Raw genomic sequence first — 19,948 nt, 5'->3', positions numbered from 1 at the left:
GGTCTTTCCAATGATGGCTAGCTTATGGCATACAGTGTTGATGTAAGAACGTGAGAATCAAAATCAAATGATCGAACGCAAGAAATTCGAAACCGAATGGGCAAAAAAGTGAAACCAACTGATGACGGTGACTAAGACGAGAAGAAAAAAATTAAACAGTGATGATAGAACCGAGAAAACGTTATAAATTTTTATTTATGAGCTTATGTTTTTGTCGAATTGGGTTGACTACAGCATTTCCATTGTTTGTTATCTAAATATCACGTTTTCCGTCTTGAAGAAATTGTAAACATCACGGGCTAAACTATAGAGAGTGGCACGAACCTGAATAATGGAAGAGAGAGAGAGAGAGAGGAAATGAAATCGGCGCACTGCGAAATTAAGAGAAACTTGAAAAGCAAACTGACGCAAATGGTTTGCAAGACAGAGAGCAGAGAGACACGAGAAAATGGAATACCATAGCAAAATAATTGATATGACGTACTCAATGTGGTTGAACAACAATGTTTCAAACGTGCAGTCGCAAATTCATCGCTCTTCCGCCTTTGCTATGATATTACTTTCGGAGATAATGTTTGCCGAACGTTTTCGCAATTATTCGCATAGACTTCATGCTTTCAAATCGCTTCGCCAACGTTGGTGTACGTTCTGAATTCAATAGAACGAGTAGCTAAATATAGATTTTGAAAAAACAGAAAATATATATCTTCGATGGAGCTCCAATGAAAAATACGAAGAAAAAAAATTGTTATCTTGAATTGCTCATCTAATCCAAGGCTCTGAAATTTAATTTCAGTCAAACATACACAGTGCTTCAACATTGGCACGTTATTTGCTCATCTAAGACCGATTGAAATTAGATTTCATTCCAGTCCGGCACACACAACAAGCAAACATAAGCATAGCGGTAAAAATAAAAGAGAATTAATCGAGTCTTGAAAGTATCAAAATGCACCGCCTGTTTTTCCGCTTTAATTAAAGCTCTCACGTACTCATGCACACACACACACACACCGTTTACACCAGATGAAACGATATTTTCTGCTGATTGAATGCACACTACATACTTGAAAATAGAGAAATATTTTAATAATTTATCGTCCATAAACAACACTGACAAACACCAATCTCGAAACTTCGATATTCAATTAGCTTAAATTCCACAGAAACAAGGGCCAAATACCAACTACTTGTGTATTCCCTTTTGCGGCTGAAATTTCCTTCGAAACGTTTTACATGTATGTGTGTATGTATGTTTGCCTATACATATTAATGGTATTTGCAACTGCCAGCCCGTGTGCAAATCAAATCACTAACTAATTTGAAACCCAGTACACTGATTATAATTGACTTTTTTGGGACAAGTATGAATTGTCTACTAAATTTATTTTTGGTTGCTTCATTCGTGACAATCAATTTTGTTTTTCGTACAATAGTCGAGGTGACTGTTCAAGCAGGCTTCTTCATCACTTTTTTTTACAAGGGAAAGTTCAATTTTCATGTACACAAAGGCAATGTTATGAAGTAGTACTTTGTAACCACTCAAATACAGAGTCATTACCGGAAGCTGCTGTGAAGTGAAGTTTATTCATTACAAACAAGTTGATTTGTTTTGTGCACATGAAGTCTGATTCGAATTAATGTTGAACTATATAAATCAAATCAGAAAGCCATCAAAGTATTTCACCCATTATGACCGTTTTCGATTCTGTTGAAAGACTCGAAATGAGCGACACAGTATGAAATCAAATGTGTGGCATTTAATAGCCTAAGCAATTATGACGCAAATCGTTTCAAAATCATGTCTTTTGGACAGCGGTTGTTCCTTTGAGGAGGACGAATGGCGGGGAGGACAAAGAGGAGGAGGCGAAGAGCGCTGCAGAGGATCCTCCTCCTCTAGTGAGGAGGAAAATATTTTTAACTAAAAAAGATATTTTTGTGATGAAAATTGCTTTTTGACCAAAAAAATGTCCTTCTCACTTGAGGAGGAGGATCCTCCTCACCATTCCTTCTCTTCAGAGGAACAATATCCGCTTTTAGAAATGTCAACGTAATTTTTGAAAACCGTTCTTTGCATGTTTTATGTCATACTTCAATTGCACCGAATGACGTCAATTTAATTAAATATTCTTGTCGATATCATATACGAAAATTTTTACTGAAATTTCTTTATTCAACTAACAGTTTCTATTGAATTTTTTATGAAACGCAATGTGTCACTTATCGTAATTATTATTCAATCACTGATGCATGCCATTCACAACGATTATAGACATGATCAATCGATTTCATTGAAAACGGTTTCATTTATTGATAAAGAAAAGTGTACGGTCGGTTGAACTTGAAGTCGGCGTCAAAAGAGAGAATGAAAGCCGAATGTATATCAAATTGTGCATTAAATGCAGCGAGTCCATTTGTTCCTGTTTCTTTTATGATTTTCCACATTGACAGAGTCAAAACGTTCGATTGATGTGAAGTTTTATATCGATTGTGACGGAAGGCAACATTGACGAACAAATGTTAAAGCAAAGTAAGAAAGAGAGAGGAGAGAGAAATAAAAAGAAATAAAACTGAAGTAGCATATTTTGACCAAAAGGAAACGCCTTCGGTACATTACGAAGCGAAGAACAAAAATATCGAATATATTGTTTATAATGTGCACACGCTTCACTGCTTCAATATTTCTTTTGAAGATTGTGCGAGGCAAAATTGTGCCACAGACATTATTACGCCGAGTGAACGTAGTAAAAAGAAGATAGAGCGGAGAAGAAAAAAAAAAACTTGTGAAATCAAGAGCTTAATTAAGATGGTCCTTTTTGCTTCTGAATCCTATATTACGTGGTTATTGTTGTTGTTCTCTCTTTCCGTTTTCAGTTTTTTTTTCCCTCTTCATTTTGGCTTCAGCGTTCGGCCATATTCCTCATTGTTACATGGCTCCACGACATACGTTCAATGAGCTGTTCGAATATTGTTAAAAGATTCGGGCGCTAGCGCGTGTGTATAAATGTATGTTGTATGTGCGCTTCTCTCATGCCCGGGCACGTGTATTCTCCCTTTTTTTGACAAGCGCCAAAATAGTGAGAAAAACTCAGCAGAAAAAATTGTTCACGAACAAACAACAAATTAAGATCTGACAAAAATGCGTCCAAATTATTATGGAGTGCAAGAAGAAAGAAGCAAGTTATGAGACGAACGCTGCAAAGAATAAAGAAATCAACAATTTAAGTATAAAAAAGGACAAACATCTTGAAGTCGGCGTACTTTACGTCGTCAATACATTGTGAATGATAGTCTCTCTTATACATACACACACCCACAGAGCCAGAAAAACACAAGATGAAAAAAAAATAATAATAAGAAGTGAAGTGAAACGAACGCAAAAACTTTTCGGCTTAAAACGAATGAAAGCAATGGGAAAAGAAGCGCGAAAATGGAAGAATATACGAAAAAGTTTTCGTTTTTTTTTCACTCTCTGTCTTCGGGTGAATATGAAAATATTTATGGTATTTTGTGCATTATTCGGCTAGCGTACGTGAATCGAAAAACTAAATAGTTATCGTTATGAGTTTAGACACACTTGTCAGCGATGGCCGGAAAGAATACTCCACACAAAAGAAATTGATTCGTTTTTATATGCAAACATTGAACGGCATCAGCAACATACAGTCATGCCAATGAAAAATATGCCAGATGAAAACACTGAATACAGAATACGTACATCTGTGCCGCACATACTTTTAATAACTGGAAATATTTTGTCGCCTCTTGATATTTATTGAAGTGTCTTACCGATCCCTTTGTTCGAATAAATGTTGAACGCAAATTGTTCTGGTTATAGCATTTAATTTTATGTCTTGCGGCCAAATGAAGTGAATGCAAACATGGTGATCTCATGTGCATCTTATTGTGATTATGGTTTTGACAATCGGAAGTAAACAATGCAGAATGTCTAAAATACATTGCTAATGCCGCTTAAAAAAGTTGGCGTTTCATTGTCGATGATTCAATTTCAATGCTTTTCCATTTTAAAATGCCAAGAAAATCAAAAACCTTCAAGTGTTTTTCATTTTTGATTTTGCTAACGAATTAAGCCATGAAGTACTTTTCCTTCATTGACGACAACAATTGAATATCACCATTTAATACTCATAACGCGGGCAATTTTTTTTGGAGTGCCTTCAAGAGAAATTCTTTTGTCATATTCGGATTGGATCGTTTTTTTTTTCAACTGCTCTCAGCTCAATCGAAGCTTTGTTTACAGAAACAACAATATTCAAATCACATTTCATTTTGCTCGTCGCTGAAAAATTGAACTTGATGATGAGGAAATCGAGTCACAAAGCAAAGTGGACGACCGTATGTGTGTGTGCCGCTGCTATTGTACGGAGGGGGCGTTTGTTGTGATGTGATGTTATAAAGCCGTTGTAGATGTTACGAGCAATGAGGATTTTGATAATGGAGTTTTCCAGAATCGCATAATTAAGTAGAGCATGGAAGATGCTTAGCTTACGTTGAGCAAACTCATTGTGTGGCATTTTCAATCTATATATGATGCATTGGATTCATTTGGTTTTCGCTTTTAAAACTGATGTGCATATATTTACATATTTTCCACTTTCTGCCAAAAGAGCAAGAGAGCTGAAAGTCGATGACTACACGATTGATGCATCGATTTAAATAAATGAAACGTAAATGCCCTGAAACCACTTTCGAATATTTTCGAGATACGGATAAAAAAAAGAATCTTTATAATACTTCTCATTCTTCGTAAAGTCGAAGTGATATTGTTCCGTGCTCATCATCACTGCTGATGCTTTTTTACCTTTTTCACAATCTACACAGAGACGATGAAAAAAAAAACACGCGAGAGAAAATATGATAACGGCAAGAGACGCACATAATGCGAAATATTTTAATTTCGCTTTTGAATATGCATAAAACGGGCAAATAGATGTGGCCATAATGTATTGTGTCGCGTGCACGGAATGCATTTCAATATACCAGCATACGGTTAGGTAATTGAGAAATGAGTATACGTGCAACGGTAAGTGGAACGAAATTGTGATGTGTGTACATGAATGGAGTGTGCTAACGAATTGTGGCTAAAAAGTCATTTCAAGCGAAAGAGATAGAGCCGGGCGTGCAAAAAAAGTGTACACATATGATTTTTGCATAGCGTACACAGTACACACACTGAATGTGTATCATTTCAAGTGTAATTCAGTGAGTGTTTGTGCTCATATAAATTTGAATGCATTATGCGCACGGAAAAGATATATTACACACATCAATACGCAGCAAAAACACCAACAATTTCGTTTACCATATTCACATATTACGACACCGTTTATAATTCTCGCCAGATCGATTTATTTCAACTTTTTTTTTGTTCGCTTACAAACATTTTAAATTCATTTATGATTATCAAAACGATCCCAATACACGCTGAATGGCGAGAGAGAAAAAGCAATTGACTTCTGATGTGTGTGCGTGTGTTTTTTTTTTCTCTGGTAAAATTAGTTTTCTTAGAAACAATATGAACGAAGAGAAATATCATATTTTCCCTGGCAAACATTGAATCGATCGCATAAAATGCTATACAAAATCTTGAAACGTTTAACGGATGTGCACACATGTAATTTTAAAATGATTTCCATTGGATGGGACGAGATTGTATCGTTTTCACCGTTCAGCAGTTCATTTTCATGTTGATTTTGTTTACCAACACTATGGCCAATCTTAATAATACGCTAAATTATACGTTAGCTAAATTGTTCATTGGTATCAATATATAAACGGTGCTTTTTTTGTGTGCGCCTCGTTCGCATATTTAGGTATAGGAAAACATTGCAGAATAGGCAAGATTTGCATGCAGCTCTCTCGACCTATTGAAAACTCAACGGTGAAACACAGTAGAATAGAAAAAAAATCGTGTATGTTTACACACTCTCCCTCTCTGTGTTCGCCCTCCTTTACCCATTTCGTTGCTAATGCCACAAAAGGATATATTTATGCTAACATACCAAATGGTTTTGTTCCATTTTTTTTACTTTCTGCCGTTCACTTGAAAAGTTACTTATTGTTTTATGCCTGTGCGTTCGCTCATTCTTTTATTTTTGGCGGTCGTTAGTGAAAGCTTTCAGACATTTTTACATCTTTTGAGCAGACTTGAATCGTTTTGAGGACAAGTGATTGGAAGCAGCGGCGTCATTCGGCTTCAAATACACTCATCGAACGAAGTCAAATCAACTCTCGTATCAGCAATGAGCTGTAATAGCGTACCACTCGTAACTTCACCATAGTTATGTATCATTATTAAATTTTACGGTAGATTTTTCGTTTTCTTATCTTACCGTGCGTTTTTTCTTCTCTCTCTCTCTTTCTCTAACTGTGCGAGTGTTTGAAATGCTTGTCGGCCTTTTATTTTAGTCAAAGATGGTTGTGTGTATTGTATGAGACGCGCCAAGAGACCAACTGGAGCACGAATATAAAAGCCAAATTTATCGACAAATGGCAAAAATTGCACAGAGAATAGAGAATATGCCAAATGAACGCAAATGCGGATGAAAAAAAAAATCCAAACGATGACAAGAGTGACTAAGAGAGACAGACAGAAAAAAAGAGAAGGAGCAACGAACGAACGAATGAGAAAAATATTCTATATACACATCTTTTGGGCTCTTGTTCCTAATTCGATGTATATTCCATCTACCGTGACTAGTACATTAACTCGATGCCAATATGAAGAGGTGCTCTCGACAAATGCGTTAAATTCGTTTTCTCTTCGGTGTGCTTGATTTTATTAGAATGAAATGAGCGAAAAAGGAGCAAGGGCGACAAAACGAGGAACAAGAGAGTGAAATCGGCGAAAAAATAAAGTCGAATAAAAAGGAATCAAGCGAAATTGGTGAAAAGAGAAGCGCACAGTAAATCGCATCATTCACATCAACTTTAGCAGAACATTTACAAAGCAAAACTCATTTATTTGTTGTTTTTCGCCAATTTTTCTTCTTTGTATTTGAGCGCACGATGAGTGTATTGTGGCACACAAAAGCTTTCTCCATATACATGCTCATTTTGTTCGAGTTTTTCGTTAAAGTCGCGTGCGCGCTTTCAGTTATGTTCGCTTCGCTCATTGTTTGATATGATTTCAAGTCAAAGTTGTGTATACACCAGATACTTTACCATCAGGTGCACTCAATTTCAAAGTTCATTTACTTGCATAGTGTTGACTAGAGCACATAAAATATATGTGTACGTGCAATAGTCAGATTCGTGCTGTGAAAGAGACAAACGACCTGTTCTGACTGAAATGAAATGGTCGGATGGAAGAAAGTTATTTTTCGGGATGCGAACGAAAGAGAATAATGATGATGCTCGGCATGATGTAGAATTGGTAGCGATATGGTGCCATTGGATGCTGCTGTGCACTATACCAACCCTATACCATATTTTGTCGATGCCGAAATGCTCAATGTAGATTGTGTGTGTGTGTGTACAATACATTGTTGATAAACTACGGCAGAACAATTTATCGAATCGACTAAACCACATTGACATGATCGAAACTGAAAAGAAAATAAAGCAAATAAGATTCGAGCATCTTCCATCTCTCTCTCTCTCTTTCTCTCTATCACACACAAACACACACACAAATGTACACTTTCAGTAAGTGTAAATCGATGTAGTCATTTTAGTTGTTTGTCTTAAAACAGCAGGCGAACAACTGACGAAAAAGTAATCTCATCAAAGCACAAGCATTCAATGGAGTTTATTATATAAACTATATAGCACGCATTTTAAGAGAATAAAAATTGTCATCGGAACATGAAGAGCAAGACGACAATGCTTCGTTCAATCGTCATTCTATCGGTACGATTGCTCTGCCACTACTGCTACTATACTGTTGCGGCTGATTTAAAAACACTGAAAACGTGAAGTGAACGATAATGGACGAATTTAAGCCGTTATTTTAATTGTATTGTTTTTTATGCAAACGAATAAAATTAGCATATTTTATTTGTGTGAACGTTTTGCCATTTCAATATTGACAAGAGATGTGCTCAAATACACTCAACGCGGAGCGAATAAATAAAACAAATACCTTTGGGTGGTATTTGTGTGTACTTGTGACACAAGTTGTGAGTGGAAATGTGTGGTTGACGATTGGTTTTCTTCGTAAATCCACTCAATTTTGCCCGTAAGCACTTCAACTCAATTCACTGAATTCATCAAATGTTCATAGTGTTTCAGCTTATGGTATGCCCACTTAGTTGGTCACATTTTCTTTGAGTATCAGCCATTTTGAAACTGTATGAAACATCATGCGTGCATGTCACATGATCTAACATCGAATTCGAAGTATTGATATTATCTAGCAGCATAAAATATATTGTCACGCGATGGGTGGTCGCCTCATGATACCATACACACACACCCACACAAATGAAACGAACTGGATTCACCTATACCAGTTGTGTGATTTTCAAGCCAAGCTTCGAAGATATTAATAGAGTCAAATTGAGTGTATTAAAGCATGTAAATCATCCGGAAGGTGAAGCACTTTAAGACAATTACAACGAAACCAGGAGCGTTCACTATAATTTAGGAAAATAAAAAAGAAGAACACGCTAACCCATCAAATAATTCTTCGTGAATTCAGTGTTTTTTTTTTCACTCTTTTCTTTTTCGTTTTTCGGTCTCTTTCTCTATCTCTATCTCTTTTTATTCCATTCCCATTTCGATAAATGATTGGGAAAAATTGAATTACGATTATGTGTGTGCCATAATAAAATGCCAAAATGATTGCTTTTATGTCTTAAGCTTGTGCCAAACCAAACGAATGAGGTCACATGCTAAGTGTAAAAAAGCACTAATTCAATGAAAATCAACAAAACACGCGCCCGTCTCGAAAAAATCCAACGTTCACCCATCAAAGCGATTAGCTGGACTTTAGTGTATTTATGTCGCCGACTACATAGAGAAACCAAAAAGAAAAACCAAAATGAGTCGTCCCTCTACAAAACAACACGAAACCATAATAAAATAATGGCATATGCCATATCACATAGAGAACATTCACAGTCCATTCTCAATAAAACAAAGTAAAATAAAAACTTCTGCTTTGTGTCGCCCATTTGTGTTCATTGCGTTCGAAATGTCGGAATAACATAAATTAAAACTAGGAACGAGAGAAGAAAAAAATAACGAAATACACTAAATACATTTAAGTAATGAATGGATTTTGGGTAAAATTAGTGGTCAAATTTGTATACATTGTTTGGCGAAGTTGAATTTACATTGTTTAGAATAAAATTACAATTCATTGGTCCATCTTTCCAACTTACCTTCATTTGGATCATCTCTCCTCCAACTGTCCATATATATAAAAAAAAATCTCTTCATACAAAACACAAACAATATACATTCAACTATTACAAAACGAAAGCAAACTAAATGGAGTAAAACAACACACACACACAAAAAAAAAAACATTTTTAAAGGCGAACGAACAAAAACAAAGTTTTGCGGGAAAATGATACAAATTAAAACTACACGATAACGCTTTATCATGTCGCAACGGTGCTTGGGTTAGTAATCGTTCAGCTAACATTTTGCCCGGCGCTTTTTTCCCTTCATTTCAATACATGCACAACAATAACAATAAAATCAACAACAAGAAAAACAACAACAAAAAACCAAAAAACATTAGCATTGAAAACGACCCAAGCTTTCCAACTTCGACCGCCAAATGTAAATGCAAAACACTCTGTATGTTTGAACGTGTGAACCTTAAAATAAATGGAAACGTATGCATGAATGAAAGAGATTGTGTATGTCTCTTCATGCGAAATTCAACAGCAATGAAAAACAAAATTATTAAATGAAAATATGTGTGTGGACGAGAATGAAAATGACTCAACGAATCCTACTCTCTTGCTCTCGGTCATACTAGATTCCAGAAGCAAAGAAGGGCAGGAAAATTCCTTATTTTCCATTCTCAGTTCCATATATGTGTACAAACATACACAAACACACTTTATAAATGAAGTAAAGGTGCTCTGTTAACCATTGTTCTTCGTTCTTCAAATATGCAGGAAAAAATATTATATATATATAAAATGTTGATGCCGATGCTACTTATTGTACCATTTTGTTGAGAGTAGTGTGTGCGTGTTTCCGTACACATGTACATCCGTCGAACATGTATGTACACTTTGCCATAATCGACCAAAATTCAAATTATATGGAAAGTTTGTCGGGTCAATGGTGTTAGCTGTTAGCCAGCCGTATGCTATTTTCGTATCTACCTGATTTTCATCATATATCCATTCGGTATTTATATTCTCTATCTTTATCATACAGCAGCGAATGTAGATTACCGATTTTCGGACGTCTATTCATAGCCACATACACATACACTCACGCATAACCATCAAAATTCTAGTGAAAATCTAACATTTTAACATTTGACGAGTTTCATTCATGACCATTTCCAATCAAAATTTCCTTCAACATCTTTTTGCCGGGCCAATTGACATGTGTTATGCCACAAATATTGGCTCACGCAAATAAATCACTTGAGCATTCACGGATAAAATCATTTGACTTCTTTTTATTTTATTTTGTTGGTCATTGGAGTGCAATCATTTCGATTGCTTAAGAATTTATGGACTTTGATTGCACAATAAATTAAGATAGTCATGTCGTTTAAATTAAATGCAATTTACGTACGGTTTCGCTGAACAAACTAAATACGTGCATATAAGTACGGTGCACAATCATTTATCGTGCCATTTTGCATTTTCCAATTTGCTGTGTGAAATACTATTGCATAATATATCAAATAAGCGATGGTAATTAGGCGTGCACGTTCACCGCACTTGAAACCGATCATGATTCAACAAATTCTTGAGTTTTTGATCGTCATTTCGTATTCGTTTGCTCCTCAAACCGATAATGGGTTAATGCCAGATACTACGAGAGTAGCACTTAAGCCATAAACCGGCGTTTATTTTTTCCAATGCACCCAAGTTGAATCTCGATGCCATTTCGAACTTCCATAATTCAGTATTCACTTCACACAATTTATTAAATAATAATAAATGGCAGCGATTGAATCGTTTCGCCGAAACCCATTTCACGTTTTTGTGAAAACGGTTAGATCGAATTTCATATGTTGGCCCAAGTGTGGTAATTTGTGTACGGTGTATTATATTTGTGAAAGAGTGCCGACTCTCGATATTTAAGCTTATCTAGTAGTTAATGGTGCCATTTACGATTCGATATTGAACCCAGAAATCATAGGTAAAAATTAAATAGTCTTTTGTGCTGAATAACGGTCAACATCTATATTTTACGGGTGCATTGCATACATACATTAAAACGCGCACGAAAATCAAACATACATTTGACTGTGTGGTTGCTTTTCTCCCATGCCTGGTGCCTGAAGAATGCATGGTGAGTGTGCATAATGCAAACCACTCTCATCTCTCACTCCCCAACTCTCTCCCTTCTTCTCTCTCTCTCTCGCTCACGTTTTTTCTACATTTTTTTTCTCGCTCCGCTATTCGTATATTAAACTCAACTCGAAAATATATTTATCAGCCATTTTTGCGAAATGGAAGCGCGTGTACCCAATGGCAATGTGAGAATGAGCAAAGAGTAAAATGCATTGATGAAACTTATGGAGTGAATGTCGTCATTTCCATAAAGCAAAACAACAATTCTCTGTTGATTGTGGTGATTTAGCAACACATCACATTCAACCATACAGCTATCAAGCCACCCGCTATCGAGTTCGTTCAAAGAGCGTAAAGCTTCAAAAAATGTTGGCTGCTGGATCGTATTTTACGAAAAATGAATGAAATGGAGAGAGAGAGAGAGAGAGAGAGAGAAACTAAATCTATGTGTATAAAGTGAGAACTATGAAAGATACGCAAATCCATTTGCCCAAGCCAAGGACCCGAAGTGATAAAATGCCAAAGTAACTTTTGATAGTTAGATGTCAGTCGCAGATCTTTGTTGGTGGTCGACAAACGTTAATATAAATATACTACTTATGCATATATTTATGGATACGTGCAAAGGCCAAATATATTCGCTGGCAGTAGCCAAAAGATCTATTCGAATTCAAAGTTATTCAAACAACGAGAATCGCAGACAAACGACAGCAATAGCGGCAGCATCATTCATTCATGCCACGATGAAATTATAGTATGCAGTAAGCTCAATATGAGTACAATTTTTGCTTGCATACATTTTCAATGCATGGCATTTGATGGTTTATAGAAGAACCTTTTCTATATGCACATATTATGTATATAGATCCATATGCATTGTGTGTGTGTGTGTGTGTGTGGAAGAAACCATTTTCACGTATTTCAACTGCCCCATCATGTTGTTGCCCGTTGCCGGCAAGGGCCATAGCCTTTTGCAATGTAATCATTCGTCGAAAATGTCGTCATTATTATTCCCGACAAAATGTTTATCGGCTATCAGAACTGTAGTAGTCGACGACTTTACACTTATTTGTTCTCTAATGTAAAATGTCAGCCATTTCAAATGCATTCTCGCGCACTCAATGTATACACTTCACAGTTGGAACATACAAACGCAGATGCGAGTCAGAGATATGCTTATATACATGAAAATGGGAAATGAGAGAGCGAGAGAGAGAGAGAGAGCGAAATAGCAATGAAATTCGAGATCCACAACGGCAGAGGGCAAACACAAAGCCATCTAGCCAGTCAACAAAAGAGAACCAAAGAAAAATATGCATAATGGTCATCATGAAGCAGTGTGAATTACACGCAAATATGCATATCGTCATCGTCATCGGTACAATACACATTGAGTCGCTGTTAGCAACTATAGATTGAAACAGCATTGTTAGCCGACGAGAAATACGTGCACCACATATGATTTGAGACGAATGAAAATCAAATTGCGAGTCACAAACAGTAAAATAGTTAGGGCAAGCGGAGCACGAATGTATATTACTTTTCTAGAAAATTGCGATATTCGACACATGTGATGTTTATTTGAGCATTCTATAAATGTTATTCAATCGCTATGATCGCCATAGGTGATTCACAAATAATAACGATTTGAAATGCAGACGCGAAGCGACATGACGTTGTATTCGCCATATTGATATGGCTTTGAAAATTCAGAAAATTATTGTTCCGTTGTGAACAAGATGCGAGAAAAAGTGCTCAATCGATATGGCATATAATGTTATGGGTTTTGGTGTGAGTGTGCTTTTGCACATACACCTCTCCCCGTCCACACACATATACACACATTAAATCAGAACATCGATCGATGCAGAGACAGCTTATGGATTCGAATGAAGAACATTTCAGTTTTTCAAACAATTAATTTGATAACGTGCACTTTCGTTGTTGTTTGGCCACTAATATGAAAGCACATTTTTTTGTTCTTCTTCTACTCCGTCTCTCATTCTCTGTTACACACATAGACACCATTTCATTTTATATATGTCGAAAATAAACGACGAACGATTCGATTCGATTGAATTCTCTTATGGTCGTTGGTCATAAGAGAGGCCACCAACCATGACAGATCGTTAGCGGGCAAAATTAAACGTTGCATTTAAGCATTTTATTTTTGCATGCCAGCCATAAATCATAAATTGCATTGAAACATCATAGTAGTTTACTATTTTATGATTGTATTTCATTCATTCATATAGGTTTGTGTCTGTGAATATGTGCAATGTGCATACCCAACGATGCAATGTGTGATAACGAGACGTTGTAATGGGCACATTTCAACTGAAACAAAATGGTATAAAATACGATGATCCATCAATAAATTGCTATTTCCATCACCATGAACCATAATAATTTAATGACACTACTCGGGTTCAGACATCCTCCGTGTATCTTTTCTCCTCGCTCACTCATCCGTTTGATGTGTCTGTCCATCATTCTCAGTGTTTTTTTTCCTCTCTCATTTACCCACGCTCTGCTTGCTCGATCTGCCAAATTATTTATATTTCATTTATTGGAATGTTTGCATACGCATTTCGTTTAATGGAAAGGAAAGATATTGATATGCTTCCCGCTGGCGATTTCAAATCGTCATTCAATCTGTAAACGTTTGTATTTACATTGCTGTTTTCGAAATTATTGAATTGAAATGGTTCAATAAAATTTATTAAAAAAAGCAAGAGAGAAACAAAAAAAAAACAAAAACAAATGTATGGTTTTCGTCACCAAATTGTTTCACATTATGCATTTTTTATTCGTCAAACTGACAAAATTTCGATGGATTTTTAGTGCCAGTTATATGAGCCGTTGTTGACATTGTCTCTCATTCGGGTCTGTTGTATTGTTTTCATTTATCACCTTCCATTGGCATTGCTCTCGGAATTACAATTCAATGCTGAAATCGAATCAAATCGTGTATTGAAACAAAGTGTACATCGAACAAAAGTTTCCATTACAAATTCGAGAATTACGGAGAGAGAGAGAGAGAGAGAAATCAAAAAAGGAAAGAAAAGAGAAAAGTAGCATTTAGTTAGCATTTGATCGAATACAGAACATTATATGTACATAGTGTACATTGTGTTTACATGCATTTGTAATTCGAATGAAGTGTAGGAGGTACGGAGAGCGATTGCTCATGAACGAGACCGAAAATAAAATAGAATTGGCGCATAAATTTATCAGAGCTTTTTCATAAACCACCTTTGCTTCATTCGATAGAACGGATTTATGATTATTATGTTATTTTTACGATGCTCAATTGTAACTGTGTACGGTGTACTTGATATGGCAAATAATGGATTTCAACAATGAAAAATCATGGGAAAAGTTGCCTACATCATAAAATTTTACTATCCGACTGTTATTTGCCCAGTCATTGTCGTTCTCTCTCTCTCACTCTCTCTCTCTCGCTCTCTCTTCCACTCTGAACACGAGTGTGCTCTTGCATACTCTTTACACATTTATTTCATATCGTAGAGAAACATATGAATGCAATTTACTTTTAATTCTGCATTCAATTGTTTGGTGATTGTGCTCTAAGCACACATGGGTCCATTTAGTTTTATCGAATCGTGGGCTTCAAATTACCTAGCCATATGAACAAAAATAAAATGCATCGCAATTTTAGACACACACACACACACTGCGATTTTTTTTATTTTCAAATAGTTTCCGATGTGCCGCCGGCCGACGCATTGAAATATTCAATCATCGATTTGTGGCACTCACGATCATTTCGGAGCAATTGCTCATTTAAAAGTGCGAGCAATTTGTAACATCGATTTGTTTTCCGTTTTTTTTCTCTATCTCCCTCCTACCTTCTCTTTCTCTCTTTTTCTTTCTCTCTATTAATACAACTAATATTATTCACCATGAAAAGATTTGCTTATACTTTCCGGCTCTCACCTGACAGCTTTATGTAATATTGATTATAGTGTTGCTCGTTGTAATGTGTATATAGTAGTTAGCTTGAAGTATAGTGTATAAGAAAAATAATCCGACTATTTTGAAATTTTTCTAAATGAATTTTTGTTCTTGTTTTTTTTTTCTTTTTCCCCCTTCGAAACACACAAACAATACACATCGTCAATGCAACAAATTGAAATGGTTCCGTCGATTGGACTGATATGGCCTTATATTCACATCATCTTCGTCGGTAAACATATATCAATTCCGTTGGGCAAATACACCAAAATTCACGCGCGCATCGCCACTCATCCATATATTTTTTTCCTTCTCTTCCGCTCATTCTTTTTACTGTGGCTGCCAATAAAATTAATTTATTTATGGGAACATCGATAACAATAATAAATCAATTGTCATACATCTCATATTCATCAATTGGAATATTCGTCATTGGATATCGAAACCATTCATCGCCTCATACATTGAATCCCATCGAATCGCACGTTCTCATTCAAATCAACTGCTCATTATTCATGCATGGTGGATGTTTGTTATTTGTTTCCATTTTCCATTTGTTTCTTGTTGAAATTGTGAAATATTTTCCATTCTCGTTTCTCATTCGTTGTTGGTTCTTTTTTTTTTCATTCACCCTATTTATTTTTTTTTTTTGTTTTTATTTGATAAAATTTGAAACGCGCTACTCGCGATCGTGTTTGCGAATTATTTTTGCTTTTTTGCTCGTTCGTTTCGTGTTTCTATCATTCCTTGTCGGCTGCTGTTTCTTTGCCATCAACTATGGCTTGTGTTTGGTTTGCGCACGCCGTTATTTCTTCTATTGCTTATCGTTTTCTTCTCTTTCATTATTTATGTTCATTCATTGCTTTACGAATAATGGCGATAAATTGATATGCAAAATGGGAATTGATTATGTCTTCTGTTCGAATTCTATTTTGTTTCTGTTTCCTTTTGTTTTCACTCTCTCTTTCTCTATCTCGCACATAAAAACACATACACACCAACTCTCTTTCGCATTCTCTCTCTCTCTCTTGTTGATCCAATCAAAACCGGAATAAAATGGCAAAATAATGATGTTGATTTGAATGGCTGCACAAATACACGACGAAACATACACACAAACCGGCAAATTCATTCGGCAAATTGAACACGATACACAAAAATGAAATGAAATAATACAATCACACATATACACATACAAAACATTGGTTGGGCTTTACAACAATTTTCCAATGGTGATGCGGTAAACGATGACGAAACGATTACGATAATGTATCGAATTGGGGAACAACGAAAACGTAAATATGTGCAACAAACCATTTCTCACTCTATCGTGGGGCTCTACCATTTCAAATGGCAATACGGAACATTTTTCGAAATAGATCGAAAACTTTTCGTTGGTATGCTAAGCAAGCAACAAACGGAAGAGGATGTAAAGCAGCTATTCACACCATTCGGAACAATTGAAGAGTGTACAATACTACGAGGACCGGACGGTGCCAGTAAAGGTATTTTTTTTTTTGTAAAAACAATAAACATTTGGAATTCCGCTTTTCTTCTCTATTTCTCTTTTGTCTTGTGTTCCCATACACATTCACATACACACATCCACTCAATAGATATGTGCATTCAGACACGTCGACATTTCTCATTTTATTTACGCTTGTCTATTCATCAGTTAGATGAAATATGTATGTGAATGTGTGTGCGGCGCACGTTGCATCCAATTTCAATTCGGCTACAATAAATTACTGAAAGAGTGTGAGTTTTTGTGTTCAGTAAAGACTTTTGTATATAAAAGCACATGCTGTCGACCAGCTTTTCATCGAAACCAAACTTAATTAAAGATGTAAAAATCAAATTATACAAATCAACTATCTTCAAAGTTTTGGTGTTATTTGTAATAGGTTTTAACCAAAAAAAAATCTAACGTACCAAACTATTATATGCTATATCTAATATATCTCTATATAGAGTACGTAATATAATTGGCTTGAATTTCATTTTCCTTTAAAATGTTCAGTGCCCCAAATGAAAACTTTACTCATTCACATAACACAAAGAGGGATCCGTCTGCATATATACATCACGATCAGCGTGTGAAATCGTTTATTTGAGTTGATGGTAACACAAGCTGTGCCATTTATTGAAATTTTTCGCCCCCCATCCAAATGTCCCGAAGAAATAAGTATCGTATTTTATGGGCTATCAGTCCCATGTAAGCACAAAATATGTCATTAGAAGCAAACGCATTTGCGTGAGAGAAGAATGTGTACGCGTATCATATTGCGACTTCTTCATATGTAGAAAATCGTTTCGCTTTCTCGTTTCTATCCTCACACAAAATCACATGGAATTTAAGCTTTCGAATGGCAACTGCAATGAAAACTGCACGAACCATACGAATAGAAGTAAAATGTTTGTGTCAGGATGTCTTGTTACTGAATCCATCTATGAGAATTATAAAGTCCTTGGTAAGAAGTAATTCGATAAGAATATAAATGGTGTGTTGACAAATATTATTATTAATGTTTCACAGCGATACGGCGTTACAAAATGAAAATTGTATGTTTTAAATTATGTCGCGAAAAGCGTATCAAGCCACATCGTGGGTGATGAAATTTTGAGAACAGATCTCGCCTTCTTGCTTCTGCCGAGATGAGAAAAAAAAAAATGGTGAAAACATTGTGCCATACTTGTGTATTTATAGCTGTCTTCCTCTTTGGCTCTTTGGCTCTATCTCACCGGCTCATTCTCGTCCATCTCAATCTTACATTTTCCTCGTGCACACACACAACGATTATGAACAACGACATTTTCTATTTATAATAATGACATAAAGTCAACAGCCGACACTCGAAATCACATTTGTCGAAATGTATGGGTCTTCTATTTGGCACTTTTTGCTGAGATAAAACGACATGGCATATAAACATAATACAATAGCTGCAAGCTCAAAGCTTAATTTATAATAATTAGTGACTGTGTGCTCGCCATTCTTTCATGCAGAACGCAAACAGCGAATAAGGTTTACGATGCCGCCGGTATATCATACTAAACGCACACAGTAGGAACTTTGAAAATATGCAAATACATATCATTTTCTCTCATCTTCTATCTCGTTCTCTCTCCCCTTTCGTCCCTTTAGTCGTTGAAAATGTTTATTATTTACAAACGAAAGTATACTTAATGCTCATTATAATGAAGAAGAAAAAAACAACAAAGATTTGCCAGAAACTGGAAATATTTTCTTTAGTATTCGCTGCTTTTTTTTAAATCGGTACATTTAATCGTTTATTTGCGATTTTATTTGCAAATTACCGACTCATGTGCAAATATGCAATCTACCAAATGCTGAATGAAATGTTGGTATAGGATTTTACAAAAGTGTTGTGCTCACATGAATTCGTGCCTAATTAGCTTACAGAAATGCATACAATTGAAAGCATGTGTGATCTGCTTGCAGTTAAATACAACACATTACGCCCTATTAAATCCATTTGCTGTCATTAATAATACATATATTTTCTCTTTTTTTCAATTTGTTCGTTGTTTACACGAGACATGAACAAATGTTCGTCTTCTATACGTATATACATTCCCCTATCCTCTGCGACCATATTCAATTGCTATTTGTGTAAATTCCAACGCACCAAATATAATTGATATAAAAAAAAATATATATCTGTGTTTGGTAAATGTAGTAGGCCGCTTTTTGTGCTTGCATAGCTATGCAATCGGAAACGATGACAAAAGTGAAAACGTAAAAATAACAAGCTTTAAACCGAATGGGAAATATTTAACTTGAATATTTTATGCGATAAATGGCATGCGAATAAATACAAATGTGAGCGGGGAAAAGGCGAATTACAGAAAAGAGTTAGAATGAAAGAGCAACAACATACACAGAATAAAGAAAAAGAAGAAGAAGAAGAAAAAAATACATAAACGAAAGAGAAATGTCGCTTTCTTTTCACTTGTTCCACAGGCAAGAGGAACTTTTAAAATTGTTGTCACACGAACTACATTACACGGCTTGTTGCTCTTGGCTATATATATATGGGCGTGTGTGTGTCTTTTGTGAACAAATTCATTCATCTTGTGCGCCTTTGTGCCGAATGCGTTATGTATTTACATTACAAATATGTGGTAAATGACATGGTAAACATGCATCGTGTAAAGTGAATGAGTGGCCGATATGAAAATAAGCATATAACACACGCAACACACCGACAACAAGTTTGAATGAAAGAGTGCAAAGAAAGAATGAAAAATTGTGCATGCCAAAGAACGAATGGAAACCACACATCGACGAGAAAAAAAACAACAACATCGATGGAACACCGAAGAAAAACTGAGCGAACACAGAGCGCGCATTCAGAGAATTCAGGGAGAAAAAAATATGTGAACGAACGAATAAACCATACACAGAACTGAAAGATATATAGATATATGGTGGATGGTATAAAATGGGTCTTATCTGAATGTGAAGAGGCTGTAAGCGTTAAATA

The 19,948-nt window shown here is 35.7% G+C and overlaps 1 protein-coding gene across 5 annotated transcripts in view; it reads left to right on the top strand.

Annotated features, from left to right (window-relative positions):
- Positions 1 to 19,948, top strand: part of LOC116338785 (CUGBP Elav-like family member 4) — a 124,235-nt gene that overhangs the window by 58,195 nt on the left and 46,092 nt on the right. For all 5 annotated transcript variants that reach the window (XM_031764251.1, XM_031764249.1, XM_031764250.1 and 2 more), the window contains one exon: positions 16,820 to 16,945. In XM_031764251.1, the coding sequence (XP_031620111.1) occupies positions 16,820 to 16,945 (126 nt within the window). The remainder of the gene's footprint in view (positions 1 to 16,819; positions 16,946 to 19,948) is intronic.

The sequence above is a fragment of the Contarinia nasturtii genome, unplaced genomic scaffold, assembly GCF_009176525.2.
Source record: "Contarinia nasturtii isolate CC-2019 unplaced genomic scaffold, AAFC_CNas_1.1 Cnas_scaffold_414, whole genome shotgun sequence".
NCBI classification, from domain to species: Eukaryota; Metazoa; Arthropoda; class Insecta; order Diptera; family Cecidomyiidae; genus Contarinia; species Contarinia nasturtii.
The sequence above is the reverse complement of the archived record's forward strand: the minus strand, read 5'-3'. Positions and strand labels throughout refer to the sequence as shown.